General features: G+C 43.1%; 1 protein-coding gene across 3 annotated transcripts in view; it reads left to right on the top strand.

The window, feature by feature from the left end:
- Positions 1-555: 555 nt before the first annotated feature.
- aph1b (APH1B gamma secretase subunit) overlaps positions 556-17527 on the top strand; it is a 109272-nt gene continuing 92300 nt past the window's right edge. For all 3 annotated transcript variants that reach the window (XR_009794049.1, XR_009794048.1, XM_061813401.1), the window contains exon 1: positions 556-821. Coding sequence is in view for 1 of the 3 variants with exons in the window: in XM_061813401.1 (XP_061669385.1) it covers positions 709-821 (113 nt within the window). In the remaining 2 variants the exon portion in view is untranslated. The remainder of the gene's footprint in view (positions 822-17527) is intronic.

Below are 17527 nucleotides of genomic sequence, written 5' to 3' on the forward strand. Positions count from 1 at the left end.
GAGGACGAGGACGGTGTCTTTGACCCTTGTCAGGATAAGTGGTGAAGAAAATGAATGGATGGATAAAATAATGTGGGTAGCACATTGGATCGGTTGGTAAAGCGTTGGCCTCACAGTTCTGAGGTTCCCGGGTTCAATCCTGGACCCGCCTGTGTGGAGTTTGCATGTTCTCCCCGTGCCTGCGTGGGTTTTCTCCAGGCACTCCGGTTTCCTCCCACATTTCAAAAACATGCAACATTAATTGGACACTCTAAATTTCCCCAAGGTGTAATTGAGAGTGTGGGTGTCTGTCTCCATGTGCCGTGCGATTTGGTGGCAATGAGTTCAATGAGACAACTGGGATTGCCTCCAGCACTCCCACGACCCTTGTGAGGATAAGTGACGAAGAAAATGGTGGATTAATATATAATACAAAGAAATTGGATCTCAATGTCTCAAAATTGATAAAATATTCATCATATATTGTAAACAAAAATATTGATTAATGCACTGCTTGCGCAAATTTTTACTAATAAAGTTTTTGTGAATTTTTTTTAAACCCTGGGTCATGTGACATAATCACAAGAGAAGCCGCGTGAAGTAGCGGAAGTTGAGGGAGTTGTCGCGTACCACCTTCGATAACCAAAGCAGACCGCTAATAATTAAATATTCGACTAAAGCGTTCCGGGTTACACAGCTTTCTGCACAGTTCCCAAAAAATAACCGAAAATGACGGTGGCCGTATTTTTTGGCTGTACCTTCATTGCCTTCGGGCCTGCAATCGCTCTGTTCTTGTTTACCATCGCCAGGGAGCCACTGAGGGTCATCTTCCTCATAGCAGGGTAAGACGTGTTTCCGTGACATTTTCATCGATTGTCATTTTTGGAACAAATACTTTTACACAATTGTGCTTAGATTGATGAACATGTGAGTTTGTAGCTAGCATGCTCGCCGAAAGCACAATTAGCTTTCTCTGATTTGATTCACAAAAACCTGCGTTTCCGTTTACCCAGATTAGTTAACTCGTTAGTTTAGCCATTCCCTTGTTATATAGGAGATAGATAATGACTAAATAAAGACTGACAAAGGTGTCATGATAATTGTATTATGGATGGATATAAGGACGCGTCTCCGGTTTCCGCTCTTCTGTCTGAGAAAGTGATGGGCACGGCATTCCTCTTGAGTATACTCGTACACGTTCCATAAAAAGAATCCTTCACCGAATTGTTCAGTTCTTTTTGATAAAATAATTTAAGTGCTTCCTCATTCTGTTAATGATCCAATCCCGAGGTTCAGGTTCACCGAACACTATATCTGTTGTGTACTTTAAATAAGAACGGTGGGGGGATTAATTAATTAACAAAATAATTTATAAACTAACAAACATGACAACCGTTTACGTGCAGCCAGTTCAGCTGCCTTTCAGCTTGTCCCGTTAGGGGTCGCCACAGCGTGTCATCTTTTTCCATCTAACCCTGTCTCCTGCATCTTCCTCTGTAACACCCACTGCTCACATGTCAAGTCAAAGTCAAGTCAAAGGCCTCTGTCATTATATGCTGTACATACAACGAAATGATGAGTGCTTCTCCACAAGGTCCATGTGTGAATAAAATAGAATTAAAAAGGAACATATTTGATAAAAACAACAGATAAAATGCATACACCAAGGCACAGTTATTGCAAAAGTAAATAAATAAACAAACAAACAAACAAATAAATAAATAAATAAATAAATATGCATAGTGTATATTTCAGTCTTATGTTCCCTGTGCATGCTTTGGTAGATTATTTAAAACTAAGGAAAGCAAATTAAAGTATAGTTGCATAATATTACATTACAGTGCTGTTCAGTGGTTTTGAGTTCAAGGTGCTGTTGGCTCTGGGGAAAAACCTGTCTTAGAATCTGGTTGTCCGTGTTTTGTGGGACCTGTATCGCCTGCCAAAGGGCAGCAGGTTAAACAGGTGGTGACCAGGATGTGAAATGTCCTTTACAAGATTAGTGGCTCTAATGTGATCTGGAAGTTGGCAATGTCTTCGAGGGAGGGCAGGGAGCAGTCAGGGATCTTCTGTCAGACTTGGCTCAGACCTCTTCCTCAATCACCCTCAGTACCGGGTCCCCCCAATGCTGTGTAATGTGTCCTCTGCTATACACTCTGTAGAATATATGACTGTATCCCATCCCATCCCAGCAACTCCATTATCAAGTTTGCTGATGATACCACCATGATTGGGCCCATCTCAAAAGGAGAGGAGTCTGCCTACAGAGATGAGAGTGGTAAATTGTCAAAGTGGTGTTCTGCAAGCAACCTTACAGTAAAGACCACAAAGATGAAGGAAATCATCCTGGACTTCTAGAAGTCCAGCGTTGACCTGGTCCCACTGTTCATCACTGGGGAGTGTGTGGAGAGGGTCCACTCCTTCAAATTTCTGGTACTCTACATCACTGAAAAATTCACTTGGACTGTAAATACCAATGCTGTGGTGAAAAAGGCCCAGTAGCGACTGCACTTCCTGAGAGTGCTCAGGAAGAACAACTAGGAAGCAAAGCTGCTGCTGGCCTTCTACAGAACCACCGTGGAAAGAATCCTCACATACTGCATAACAGTGTGGTATGCTGGATGCACAGCACCAGACAGGAAAGTTCTGCAAACAGCGGTCAACAGTGCCCAGAAGATCACTGGCTGCTCTCTGCCCTCCCGAGAGGACATTGCCAACTCCTGCTATCACAGCAGAGCCACTAATATTGTAAAGGACTCTTCACATCCTGGTCATCACCTGTTTAACCTGCTGCCCTCTGCCAGGCGGTACAGGTCCCACAAAACACTGACAACAAGATTCAAGGACAGCTTTTTCCCCAGAGCCATCAACTCCTTGAACTCAGAACCAGTGACTATAACAGTACTGTAATGGAATATAATGCAACTGCACTTTTGCGCATTTATTTATTTATTTTAGCAAGAACTTACCTTGATGTTTTATCTGTTGTTTTTACCCAAGATGTTTTTTTAAATCTATTTCATTGGACCTTGCACCTTGTGGAGAAGCAATCATCATTTCATTGTATGCACAGCATATAATGACATTATCTAATCTTTACATCAGGGCTGGCCTCACTACTGTTTTATAAACTTTGCCCTTTATCCTAGCAGAGACTCATCTGTCACATAACACACCAGACACCTTCCCCCAGCTGTTCTAACCTGGTTGAACCCGTTTCTTCACTTCCCGACTACACTCACCATTGCACTGGATTGTTGACACCAATTATTTGAAGTCGTCCACCTTTGATAGTATCTCTTCTCCCTGTAGCCTCACTCTTCCCCCTCGACCCTGTCATTCATGCACATATATTCTGTTTTACTTAAGATAATCTTCATTCCTCTACTTTTCAGTTCATGCCTCCATCTTTCTAATTGTTCCTCCTCCTGCTCCCTGCTTTTACTGCAGATCACAATGTCATCTGCCAACATCATAGTCCTAGATGCCAGTCTAATCTCATCTGTCAGTCCATTCATTACAACAACAAACAGGAAGGGGCGCAGAGTTGATCCCTGATGCAGTCTCCCCTCCACCTTAAAACCTTCTGTCACACCTAGGACACAGCTCACCACTGTTCTCCCGCCCTCATACATGTTCTGTACTATCCTGACATATTTTTCGCCACACCAGACTTAAGCATGCAGTACTGGAGTTCCTCTCTTGGTACTCTGTCATAGGCTTTCTCAAGATCCTCAAAAACACAATGTAGCTCCTTCTGACCTTCTCTGGACTTTACCACAAGCATTCTCAAAGCAAACAATGCATCTGTGGTACTCTTTGTAGGCATGAAACCATACTGTTGCTCGCAGATACTTCTGGTCCAAGTCTACCGTCCACTACTCTTTTCCTATAACTTTATTGTGCAGCTCATCAATTTTATTCCTCTATATTTCCCATTGCTCTGCAAATCACCTTCATTCTTATGAATGGGAACTAGCATTCTTTTCCTCTATTTTTTAAAGTATCTTCTTGCCCGTGAGTATTATTTTCAATAAGTTGGTCAGAAACTCCACAGCCACCTCTCCAAATTACTTCCATACCTCCATAGGTATATCATCAGGACTGCCTTTCCATTTTTCATCCTCTTCAAACTGTAGAGATACTTTTCTCCTTCTTTCCTGTCCAACAAGGTATACATGTCGTCATATGCCTCTTTTTTAGCCTTCGCCACCTCTACCTTTTGCCAGACGTCGCATCTCAATGTATTCATTTCGCCTCTCCTCAGTCCTCTCAGTGTCCCCCTTCTTCTTTGCTAACTTCTTTCCTTGTATGACTTTCTGTGTTTTGGGGTTCCTTCTCCCCTTTCCTACAAGAAGACATCAAGTACTGTCATACCTGCATCTCTGATCAACTTGGCTGTAGTAGTCCAGTCATCCGGGAGCTCCTCCTGTCTAAAGAGAGCCTAACTCACTTCTTTCCGAAAGGCCCCATAACATTGTTTCTCAGTTTCCACCACTTGGTTCTCTGCTCTACCTTTGCCTTCTTAATCTTCCTACCCGCTACCAGAGTCATCTTACACACCATCATCCTATGCTGTCGAGCTACACTCTCCCCGAGCACTACCTTACAGTCACTAACCTCGTTCAGTTTACATCCTCTGCGCAAAATGTAATCCACCTGCGTGCTTCCACCTCCGCTGTTTTAGGTCACCCAACGTTCCTGCCTCTTATGGAGGGGTGGAGTGTTCACGCCTGCAATTTCCATCCTTTTTGCAAAGTCCAACACTATCTGTCCCTCAAAGTCCCACTCCTGGATGCTGTACTTACCCATCACTTTTCCACTGCACCAATCTGCACCAATCACATTTCTCATCATTTCTCTGTGTATGGGATGCTCAGAACTACTTAATCTACACCCTAAACTGGTTACCAGGCAAACAACAACACTCCCAATCACACATCAGAGCAATTTAGAGTGTCCAGTGTTGCATGTTTTTGGGATGTGGGAGTAAACCGGCGTGCCCGGAGGAAACCCACGCAGGCACGGAGAGAACATGCAAACTCCACACAGGTGGGTCTGGGATTGAACCCGGGAACTGAGAGGCCAACGCTTTACCATCTGATCCTCCGTATTGGTAATTGTATAGAAAAAAATCACTATATGGGATTTTTTCCTGATTGAGAACAGATCCAGCAACAAGGTATTTTTATGTGTCCAGACTTTTATACACTTTCAAACTCTTCTGTGTTAATCTCGATGATTTATTCACCAGATACATGTATATATCCAGTTCTTCAACATGAGCAGAAGCGAATTAACAGTCAGATTTCCTATCGCCGAAAACGATTTCGGCATTAAATATGGATCCTCTATGCCAAGAGTGTCTAATTTTTCCACGTACCTTCATTTATTATCACCTTCTAAATGTTTAACGGTATAAAACAAAAAACAAAAATTCCAGCATACATTTGTACAGTACTGCAGCAAGAAGCCGCATTGATGGGGTATAATGTGGCATGCCCAGCAAGACGACAAGAACCTATGATGCAAAAAAGAAAACGCCGCGATTTTTCACTTTTTGCGGGTGGGTCTGATACCAATTAACGGTGAAAAGCGAGGGATTACTGTACTTGTCTGAAAGCAGCCGTGGCAGTAAGAAGCTCCATCGATACCCATCCTTGTCCTTTATAGGAACATTCCAGAAATCCGTGTCCAACGACATAATCGTCCCCTTTTCTCAGAATGTAACAAAAGATCCGCATCATGACTGTGTACATCTTGTATGAACAATTATGGGCCAGTCATTTAGAATATTTCATTGAGTCCCTTGTTGGCCCACTCGTCTGTGTCGGTGGGGGAGTTTTGGTGTCAGTGGTGAAGTGATGCGCTTGGTTCGTGTAAATATTAATCCGCTTTCTTCCTCTTTTTTTTTTTTGTCTTGGATCTACATTATCTGAATTTCTACTTACAACTTGTAGATTAACATTTCCGGGTGCGAGTGTAGGAAGCCCGGGCCATGACCTCACTGTTGTAGAATTCATCCGATCAACGCTCATATATATTTGGCACAGTTTTATGCCGGATGCCCTTCCTGACGCAACCCCTCTGCATTTATCCGGGCTTGGGACCGGCCGACCGGTAGCAGAATAATGTGCTGCACAACGGGCTCCAGATAATCAAAAAGAAGCAATCAAATAAACAAAGTCAGCACAAAAGATACACAATTTACATACTACCTACTCTATGTTAAAGTTAAGATCAAATGAAAGCAATCACAATAAACAGTCAGCACATAAGGTACACAAATCACATACGAACTGTGTTAAAAATATAAAGGATATGGTGATTTAAGGGATATGTAGATGGAGTAGATTCAAACCACAATGGCCCTCACTCATAGTTAAAGGTTGAGTCAAAGATTGATTTTTGGTCCTCGTTGTATACTATACGTCGGCAAAACGTTAGCGTGCTAGGCTAACTTGGGCCGTGCAGCTTCAGTGCGAACGATACGGTACCAATTTGGGTACTAAGATAAGACTTGTTAAATTTCCCAAGTCCTCACGGCCTTCGTCGTATGAGTTATGAAGTTACTCACGTTCGATGTTTCTTAAACATCCACGAATTGCTCACAAACGCGTCTTGTTGTTAGCAAGCTAAGCTAAGGAATACTAGGCCGATAAGCAAGTTTATGTTGGCGTTTCCACTCGCCCAACTTCTTATTGGTACTCACTACCCTCGTTGTGTACGATACGTAAGATTGCAGGACGTGGAGATACTAGCGTTTGTTTCCTTTCAATATTGGAAAACAGATGCTTTCGTTGTTAGCAGTCCCAGCTAGGCTAGGCTAATTTGAGCCGAGCTGCTTCGACATGAACGATACGGTACCAATTTGGGTACTAAGATAAGACTTGTTAAATTTCCCAAGTTCTCACGGCCTCCGTCGTATGAGTTATGAAGTTACTCACGTTCGATGTTTCTTAAACATCCACGAATTGCTGTAGTTACTGTAATTTGGCGGCCGCGTACGCACCTGCGCGCCATCGCACTCTCAAATTTGCACAGTCGAGCACGAAAAACCACATGTAAAATGTGTTACGGGTAGAAATACATAGATATTGAAAGACGTCGCTTATTTTGTGGAGTCTTGGCCAATGTTCCCTCTAAGCTGCGCCACTGCGCACTTGTCGCGCACCCTCAGCCCACATGAAAAGCGATCCAGCACAGTGAACCACAGCCTGACGGCTTTTTTTTCCCCCACAATCTTTTAATAAGCTGCTGCTCAGCCTACTTCTACTTCCTAGTCTACCTGACACCGCCCCCCCCTGCTCTGAAAGGGGGAACACTCATAGTTATAAACAGCACACACCCGCAACTTTATATGTGCGGGCATGACTGGTGGACCACACCCGCAACTTTATACTGTATTTGTGGCCATGACTGACCACACCCGTACATTTTTCAAACGTGAGTGACTGCATAAATAAGTAGTCAGTAAAATATATTAAAGGGGAAGTCCGGTTGTTTTGATAAACAATGTATCCTGGAGCCTATCCTAGCTGTCATCAGCCAGGAGGCAGGGTACACCCTTAACTGAACCCTTAAAGGGCCACTGTCATAAAATGCATGATTTTTAGTCTGTTATGAATGGAAAAAAACGGCAGCCGACATGGAGCCATTTGTTTTTTCACCACATAACATGATTTTTGACGTATACAGCTTTTTGTAACTCCCGCCATGAAAATCCTTTCGGATTTTGTTTTTGAGAAGAAGCAGGAAGTGACGTACATGGGAGGACCACCCTCAACTGCACTCATTTGTTTCTATTAGTTTTATCTCCAGGAAGGTTGCTTGTTGTTCCTTAGTGAGAGTGCCGGCTCGTTGCATTGCTGGACATTGCTTGAACACTCGGGAGGATGGCTTTACCCTTCATAAGTTTGCAAGAGACCCGTTTCGTCGTGAAAAATGGATTACACGGGTGCATAGGACGAGCGCTTCGTGGGTTCCAATTGACAGGTAGGTGTGTATACAGCTGCTAAAAAAATAGTTTGGGGCGGACCCCGTAATCGGTCTCAACGTAACAAAAGATCTGCGTACGTATGACAGGTGTGCTAAATGTGTTGATGTGCACGTCTGATGGCGTCTGGCTCGCGGGCGAAGACTGCGCGTAGGGCTCGCGGGTGGCGGCGGCTCTGAACAACTGTGCAGACAACTCAGCCGAACTCAGCCGCGTGCGACGACAACGCCATAAAGCACCCTGGCTCGACATTGTTGTTCATCGCGGTCAGCGGCAATGAACAACGCCCTAAAGCAGCCTGGCTCGGCTCTGTGATAAGCCACCTCGGTGCCGAAAATGAGCCACACCGGCCGAGGCGCCGCGTCCGCCGGTCACTGCTTCGGCGAAGGCTGCGCGTCAGGCTTGCAGACAGCTCTGAAGAACGCAGCCGACAATGCCTCACTCAGCCGCGTGCGACGACAACGCAGTATAGCTCCCCGGCTCGACGATGTTGTTCATCGCGTACTGCGGCGGCTATGAACAACCCACTAAAGCACCCTGGCTCGGTTCCGTGATACGCCACCTCGGCGCCGAAAATGAGCCACACCGGCCGGCTGCGATGGCTCATCTCCGCCACGGAAGTGGATCGGACAGGGAGGCAGTTTGGCCGTGATCGCATATCATCTGAATATGGCTCGAAACGATAGGGTAATATTGCCCCGTTAACTTCACTCGCTTGTGTGATGTTCTCCTTTTCGAAAAGAGCTTCCGTGTCAGAAGGGGCGTGTTCGTCTCCCATAGTAGGGTCCACCGCGTGTTTTCATTGGCAAATGTCCGGGTGATGTCACGGACAGGGGATCCAGCCAATATGGCGACCACTTGGATGTCATAAAATGACACTTCTGCAACTTTGTGCATTGATGACGCGCTTTCTGCTCATATTTATTTATTCGTATAGACATTGAAGTGAATAATGTTATATGTAGTTTTCATTACAATATCTATTTTAGAATGTTTATAGGGATGACACTTGACCTTTCAGATGAAGAGTTCTCAATATCTCGCAGCTGGAGCAGCAAAGCGGACACAATGACATAGACGGCATATATTTGGAATATTTATACAGAGATTGTTAAATATCAAAACAGATTTATTTTCAGTTCAAGAAACCTTAGGAGTCCCCACACATTGCAGTCATTCTCAATCACGAGCAAGTGTTGTCAATGTTTCTAGTGGTTGGAAGAGTCCAACCTTTTTGTCGCTTTGTGACTTCAAAAGAAAAATATTAGTCTTTGAAGACAGGAGTCCAGATTTGATGTAAAGTTGATCATTAATTTGACATCTGAGTTGAATGCCCAACCATCCTTTGGTGACCATCTCCCAGAGCATGGTAGCTTGGGTGAATGCTGAGTTCATGAAGTTTTTAGGGAGAGGGGAGCAGTGGTGACAACTGGGTCAGAGTCATTGCACTATTGATCTGAAAATTTCACCAGATAAACGACTCAAGTAACCCATTCATACAAATAGATAAGCTCAGACGTTAAGGTGTGTAAAAATTTGAAATGACATTGTCAGGGATGGCAATGCTGTAAGAGCAGATACCCAAAAGGGACTTGAGAACCACGGTCAAAAAAATAAAAATTATAAACAGTGAGCATGCGATTGCGAGACACCCTAAATAAAAAGGAACTCACCATATGACGACACGGAAAAAAGCCCGTGCGGTAAACAATACCTCTTTAGAGTTACTCAGTTCAGAGGGAAGATAAACTTTGGCTGCAAACACGAGGTAACGACAGGTTACTTCCTACTTCCGCGCACTGTCACGAAAGGCCTTAAATACAGGATTATGATTACTATTCGCAACTGGTGGCTCAATGTCCACTTCCAACCATCACTCCCCCAACACTGCAACACAAAGACCCATTCATTGAGAGGGATAGCCATACTTCCCTTTGCCCAGCCTCTTCTTCCAGCTTTTCTGGAGCGATCCCGAGGTATTTCCAGGCCAGCCGAGAGACAATCTCTCCAGCGTGCATGAGGTCATCCCCGGGATCTCTTTCCGGTGGGACATCCCTAGAACACCTCACCAGGCAGGTGTCCGGGAGACATCCAGATCAGATGCCCCAGCCACGTTACCTGACTCATCTTAATGCGGAAGAGCGACGACTCAACACTGAGCCCCTCCCGGATGACCGAGCTTCTCACCCTATCTCTCAGGGAGAGCCGGCAAACTCTGCGGGTGAAACTCTTTTCAGCGCTTGTATCAGGGATCTCTTTCTTTGAGTTACGACCCACATCTCGGGCCCATAGGTGATGGTTGGAACATAGATTGACAGGTAAATTGAGAGCTGGGCCTTCCGACTTAGCTCCCTCTTTACCACAACTGATCGATACAAAGTCCGCATCACTGCAGACACTGCACCGATCCACCTGTCGATCTCACTCGTTCCTTCCCTCACTCGTTAACAAGACCCCAAGATACTTGAGATCCTCCACTTGGGGCAGGCTCTCATCCCCGACCCGTAGAGGGCACACCACCCTTTTCCAACTGAGGACCATGGTCTCAGATTTTGGAGGTGCTGATTCTCATCCTAGCCACTCAGAGATTATGTCCATAAAAGTTACAAAGGGTAGCCTTGGCAGAGTCAATCTCTAACTGGAAATGAGTCCGACTTATTGCCGGCAATGCAGACCAAACTCCAGTGATGAAACTCCTCCAGATTTTCATGGAATTCCGGATTTTCAAGTTTTCACGAACATTCCTCCCGAAAATTGAGGAAAAATGGCCTAAAATTAATCTGGATATTAGTTGACAACAGTGAACGAACATGCGTTTGAGTTTGTTGTTTTACTTTCACGAGCGTAGCCATGTTGAGGCACTAATACGAGTAACAGTAATGCCCCTCCCCTCGCACTCTCAAGACGTCGCTTATTTTATGTGGTCTTGACATTAATTTACGTGTTTATTTCATGAACTTTAACTAAACAAGCCTGCTCCAAAACAACCGGTATTCACCCGGAAACAGGAAATGCAAGTTAACCGTACTGAGGATGTACGGAAGTTAGGCCAAAAGCTCATATTCAGAGCTGCTTCATGTATTGCGACCGCATTTACGTCGATAATCATCAACATCATGAGCCATGTCAAAGAAATTCAGTTACACCAGGGCTAAAACGCTAAAAATAAACTAGTTTTTGGATTCAAATGTATTCTGCACAATAGTGATGTGGAGTAAATGTCTTTTGCAGAGCTTTGATCCGATCAGCGAATTATGACAAAGACAATCAGCCGACCAGCATGAAATGCAAAATATTGTCTGATACTGATCAGGGGAATAAGATCAGCCTGAAGTCAAATCTTTTGAGATCGCCAAGGACAGGTGTTGATAGGCGAGCATCGCTCACGTTTTCCACAGAAATTGTTCGATCATTTTCGGTGGCTGGGGAATCGGAGCACACCCAATGCGCGGTACAATTGACTGGGGATCGGTTTAGGTTGCACCCCTCTTGTCACCCAAAGTCACCTGGGTAATCACCCAAAGTCAGCTGGGTAAAGTCACCAAACCTGTGACTGTGAGTCTGTAACTCAAGAGTCATGCTTAAAATAAAAAGTTTGGGCCACTCATCAAATCAACAAATGACCGTCATTAATACACATGCAACATGTCTACAGCTAGATTTAGTTCTAAGAGATCAAAATACTAAGAAAGCTAAATAAGGTTTCATTTTATTACGTTTTGTGCATGCTATAGTATAAACAGTTACAGTGCTAAAATATATAGTACAGTATTTAGTGAACATTGGCAAATGTGAAAATAACAAGGAATAGAAAATTGTTCAGGACTAATTTTCTTATTCTCAGGTACAAATTTCAATTAAGTCATCAAGGAACTTACATTTGAAAGTAAAATTGTTAGAGGGGACTTTTACTCGAAAATTTTTATATGCCCAATTGTGCTCTTAACACAAACAGCGAAGACAAGTTTAGCTTGCTGTTTCCACAGCATTAAACTTCAATGTCACTCATCCACCGCAATACCATTATCATTCACCGCAACAATTATGGGCCTGTTGTGGTGTAACGACTCACACTTTTGGTGATGGGTACCAGACTACTTCAGGAGGGAAATGGATATTGGGTGTCCATTTACATGTATTACATATCACATGTTCATAATAGGTCAGCTACTACAACACAGCCAGTTTGGTGGCTGGAAAAAAAAATAGTGGCTGCAGGAGAACCAATCTATGATAATATGCCTGATTAAATAGTTTTGCAGTACTACAATCTGTTTTTCTGTTTATCTTTTTAATTAAAGGGGATGGAAGTTCCTCAATGCACCTTTTTGCTATTATACAGTTTTTTATCCAGAATTTGAATCTGATATCCATAATGACGGAAACATTTTTATTTTTCAATTATCCGCCAAAAAAGGTTCGCACACTGCTGGATTCACCGAAAAAAGACTGAAATGAAGCAGAAAAACCCGAGAAGGAACATGACGTCAGACCCGGTGACAACATGGCGAGCATTGGAATACATTGTAAGAACGACGAAGAATTTTGAGCGATGAACACTATTCTAAAGGGTCCCATGAAGACGGTGAAGAATATTAGCTTTATAAAGTCGTTAAAGGTTATCAATTTGAGCCAGTTAGACAGCACACACATTCGAAATAGCTTGTGATGAAGGTGGAGACCCAGCTAAAAGGACATGCTCGTTTTGGAAACATGGAACTGGTATTTATGAAGTTGTTTTGTTTATTTAGCCATAAAGTGATAAATAGTAATGGCTTTGATATCCTGAATGTATAGATGAAGTTTTCTTGTTTTGAAATTATGCAAAGTTTTTAGTGAATTGGTACCTGACAACCGCGACAACTATTTTACGTGTACAAAGCTCATTTATTATTCCACCAAAACACACAGAAGCTGATTATGTAGTTCACAGTCCAAGTTAGTATATTTTCAAAAATAAGGATTTTAACAAACGAAATCTGTTTAAAATGTTGCCACATTAATTTGAGATCAATAGCTGGTGATATCTTGCTCCACCATAAATTTAATTTCACATGGTAAACTGATGCCATAACCAGACAGTACACAGACCTGTCCAGACCCCTTTTTAGTCACAATTTTTCCCCTGATATCAGGAGCAAAACCACAAAAATACTGAAAGCTGTAAACCAGTATCTTGTGGTTTTGTTTGGGCACTAAGTGCTTAAAATACAAATATAATGGGGGTCGATGTTTCTGTTTACAGGACTGATATAGGTCTTTGAGCTGTAGACATTTGTGAATGTGAACAGATTTTCATTTATTTTTATTATATCCAAATGTGTGCATTTAAATGCTGCATACCTGTGCAAACAATAGGAGAGCTTTTGCTGCCACAAGAGTCAATATATTCACCAGAAAATGGCAGATTACCCAGACCATCTGATGCAGTGTGTGATGGAGCATCCAGGATTTATTGCCAGTTGTCTGAACACACTGGTACTGGAGGTTGCCTTTTTACAATTCAGGCAACAGTATCGACAGTGACTGGATTCTCCACAGCACAATACAAAAGAAAAAGATAAAAGAGTGAGAGCTTAGGGTGATTCTAGGGGAACAGATAATCCAACACTTGTATCAAAACCAGGAGTCATTAATACATAAGAGGTCTCTTGCTTTTGTGGGTAAAATTGCACATGCTTTCTTTAAGTCTGCCATGTGCTCTCTGAGATGAGAAGTGGAACCTAACATGACAAGTCCACCATTGAAGTTGAACAATGGGTCCTGATCAAGTATGATGGTAACTTGTTCCCTGGTACAGTCAGCCAGGTGTATTATATTCAAGATTTCTGTTAATGTCTCTCCAGTTACATTATTATATGTTGTTCAGACAAAATTTGTAAAGACCATAAAAATACAGTAGTTCTTAAAATGGCTAGCTGACGACTAGTTTGAAGTTGACACCACGCCTTGTATTGAGGAAACCTGCTTCCATGTCTCGACCATCAGCTATCCAGAGAACCTTTTCCTACGACCCCCTTTGATAGACATTTCTGTGTCTTACCAGATACATGGTCAAAACAAAGGAACAAAAAATGGAAATGAATTAGTTACAGATGGGGAGCAAAGTTGATTGGTAAAAGTAGCTGTTCCTGTTAATGTTCAAGTTGATTTGGCTAACTTGGTCAGAAATGTTGTTGTTGTTGAAATTCTTCTGATGAAATCATTCTCAGATGTGATAGAATGCTCGGACTATTTGTACAATGTGAAGAGAAAGTGTGAGTGAGTATATAGTGAAGAAAATATGTATTTGAACACCCTGCTATATTGCAAGTTTTCCCACTTAGAAATCATGGAGGGGTCTGCAATTGTCATCGTAAATGCATATCCACTGTGACAGAGATCTAAAAAGAAAAATCCAGAAATCACAATGTATGATTTTTTTTTTTTTTTTTTATTTTATTTTTTTTTTCTCTCAATTTATTTTGTGTGATACAGCTGCAAACAAGTATTTGAACACCTGCCTATCAGGTAGAATTCTGACCCTCAAAGACCTGTTAGTCCGCCTTTAAAAGTCCACCTCCACTCCATGTATTATCCTGAATCAGATGCACCTGTGTGAGGTTGTTAGCTGCATAAAGACATCTGTCCACCCCATACAATCAGGAAGACTCAAACTTGTAACATGGCCATGACCAAAGAGGTGCACAAAGACACCTGAGAAAAAATTGTACAACTCTACACGGCTGAAAAAGGCTACAGAGAAATTGCCAAGCAGCTTGGTGAAAAGGGTTCCACTGTTGGAGAAATCATTAGGAAAATGGAAGAAGCTAAACATGACAGTCAATCTCAATCGAAGTGGAGCCCCATGCAAGATGTCACCTCGTGGGGTCTCAATGATCCTTAGAAAGGTGAGGAATCAGCCCAGGACTACACGACAGGACTTGGTCAATGACCTGAAAAGACCTATTACGGAGGATGATTGCGGACATGTATTATGGGATTTTGGGGAACAACCTTTTTCCCTCAGTCAGAGCATTGCAGATGGGTCATGGCTGAGTCTCTCAACATGACAATGACCCGAAGCACACAGCCAGGAAAACCAAGGAGCGGCTGCGTAAGAAGCATTTCAATGTTCTGGCGTGGCCTAGCCAGTCTCCAGACCTAAACCCAATAGAAAATCTTTGCAGGGAGCTGAAACTCCGTGTTTCTCAACGACAGCCTAGAAACCTGTCTGATTTAGAGAAGATCTGTGTGGAGGACTGGACCAAAATCCCTCCTGCAGTGTGTGCAAACCTGGTGAACAACTCCAGGAAACGTTTGACCTTTGTAATTAGAAACATAGGCTGCTATACCAAATATGAACATTGGTTTTCTCAGGTGTTCAAATACTTATTTGCAGCTGTATCACACAAATGATTAAAAAAATCATACATTGTGATTTCTGGATTTTTCTCTTTGTCTTTGTGTATCTATGTGATTATCTCTCACAGTGGACATGGACCTACGATGAAAATTGCAGACATCTCCATGATTTCTAAGTGGAAGAACTTGCAATAGTGGGTGTTCAAATACTCATTTTCATCACTGTACAGATATTCTTTACCTTTTGGCTTGTCCCGTTAGGGCTCGCCACAGCCCATCTTCTTCTTAAAACACAAACTGACCCCAAGTATTTGAAGTTGTCCACCCTCGCTATCACTTCTCCCTGGAGCCTCAATCTTCCCCCTCCACCCACCCTTCTCAATCAGACAGACTTTGTTTTACTTAAGCTCATCTCCATTCCTCTCCTTTCCAGTGCATGCCTCGATCTTTCTAATTGTTCCTTCCACCTGCTCTCTGCTTTCACTGCAGATCACAACGTCATCTGCGAACATGATGGTCCAAGGAGATTCCAGTCTCAGCTCATCTGTCAGCCTATTCATGACCACAACAATCAGGAAGGGGCTCAGAGCTGATCCCTGATGCAGACCCACGTCCACCTTAAATTCTTCTGTCACACCTATGGCACACCTCACCACTGTTTTGCTGCCCTCATACATGTCCTGTACTGTATATATTTCTCAACCACACCAGACTTACGCATGTAGTACCACAGTGCCTGTCTTGGTACGCTGTCATAGGCTTTTTCTAGATCCACAAAGACACAATGTAGCTCCTTCTGACCTCCTCTGTACTTTTCCACTTCCATCCTCAAAGGAAATAATGCGTCTGTGGTACTCATTCTAGGCATGAAACCACACTGTTGCTCGGAGATACTTACTTCTGTCTTGAGTCTAGCCTCCACTACTCTTTCCCAAAACTTCATTGTGTGGCTCATCAACTTTATTCCTCCCACAGCTCTACAAATTGCCTTTGTTCTTAAAAATGTGAACTAGCACACTTTTCCTCCATTCTTCAGGCATCTTCTCGCCTGCTAGTATTCTGTTGAAAAAGTTGGTCAAAAACTCGACTAACTCTCCAAATTGCTTACATGCCTCCATAGGTATGTCATCAGGACCAGCTGCGTTTCCATTTTTCATCCTCTTCAGTGCTTTTTGAAATTTCCCCTTACGAATCATTGCCAGTTCCTGGTCCTTCACATTGCCTCTTCTACTCTTTTTTTTCTCTCTCTCATTTTCCTCATTCATCAACTTCTCAAAGTACTCTTTCCATCTACTTCGTACACTAATGGCCTCAGTCAACATATTTCTATCGCTATCCTTAATCACCTTTACCTGCTGCACATCCTTCCCACCTCTAGCCCTCTGTCTGGTCACCCTGGAGAGATCCTTTTCTCCTTCTTTTATGCCCAACCTGTTGTATATGTCGTCATATGCCTCTTGTTTAGCCTCTTCCTTTGACCTACGTCACATCTCAATGTATTCTTTTTGCCCCTGCTACTTTATTTATCACATTTCCTGTTTGTTTTTGGACCACACTAAGGAAATAAAAACGAGGATTCATGGTGATTTGGCCAAATCGGGCTGGAAGTGGTGAGAGAGACGGATCCTGCATTCTCCTTGGAAGCAAAAGTTCCTCTTGTTGAGGAGGGTGGACAACACCGGCGAAATGGAAGTGATGCAACAGCGTCTCCACAGCTCTGCAAATTGCCTTTGTTCTTAAAAATGGGAACTCGCACTTTTCCTCCATTCTTCAGGCATGTTCTCGCCCGCTACTATTCTGTTGAATAGGTTGGTCAAAAACTCCGCAGCCACCTCTCCAAATTGCTTCCATACCTCTACATTTGTCTTACGTCGCATGTATTCCTTTTCGCCTCTCCTCTGTCATCTGTATCCCACTTCTTCGCTAACCTCTTTCCTTGTTTGACTTCCTGTATTTTGAGGTTCCACCACCAAATCTCCTTCTCCCCTTTCCTTCTAGAAGACACACCAAGTATTCTCTTGCCTGTGTTTCTGATCACATTGGCTCTACTAGTCTAGTCTTCTGGGAGTTCCCCTGTCCATCCAGAGCCTCTCTCCACTTTCCGAAAGGCCGCACAACATTCTTCCCTTCTCAGTTTACACCACATGGTTCTCTGCTCTACCTTTGTCTTCTTAATCCTCCTTCCTCCCATCAGTCATCCTACACACACCA

The sequence above is a fragment of the Syngnathoides biaculeatus genome, chromosome 3 (genome assembly GCF_019802595.1).
Source record: "Syngnathoides biaculeatus isolate LvHL_M chromosome 3, ASM1980259v1, whole genome shotgun sequence".
In the NCBI taxonomy this organism is placed as follows: domain Eukaryota; kingdom Metazoa; phylum Chordata; class Actinopteri; order Syngnathiformes; family Syngnathidae; genus Syngnathoides; species Syngnathoides biaculeatus.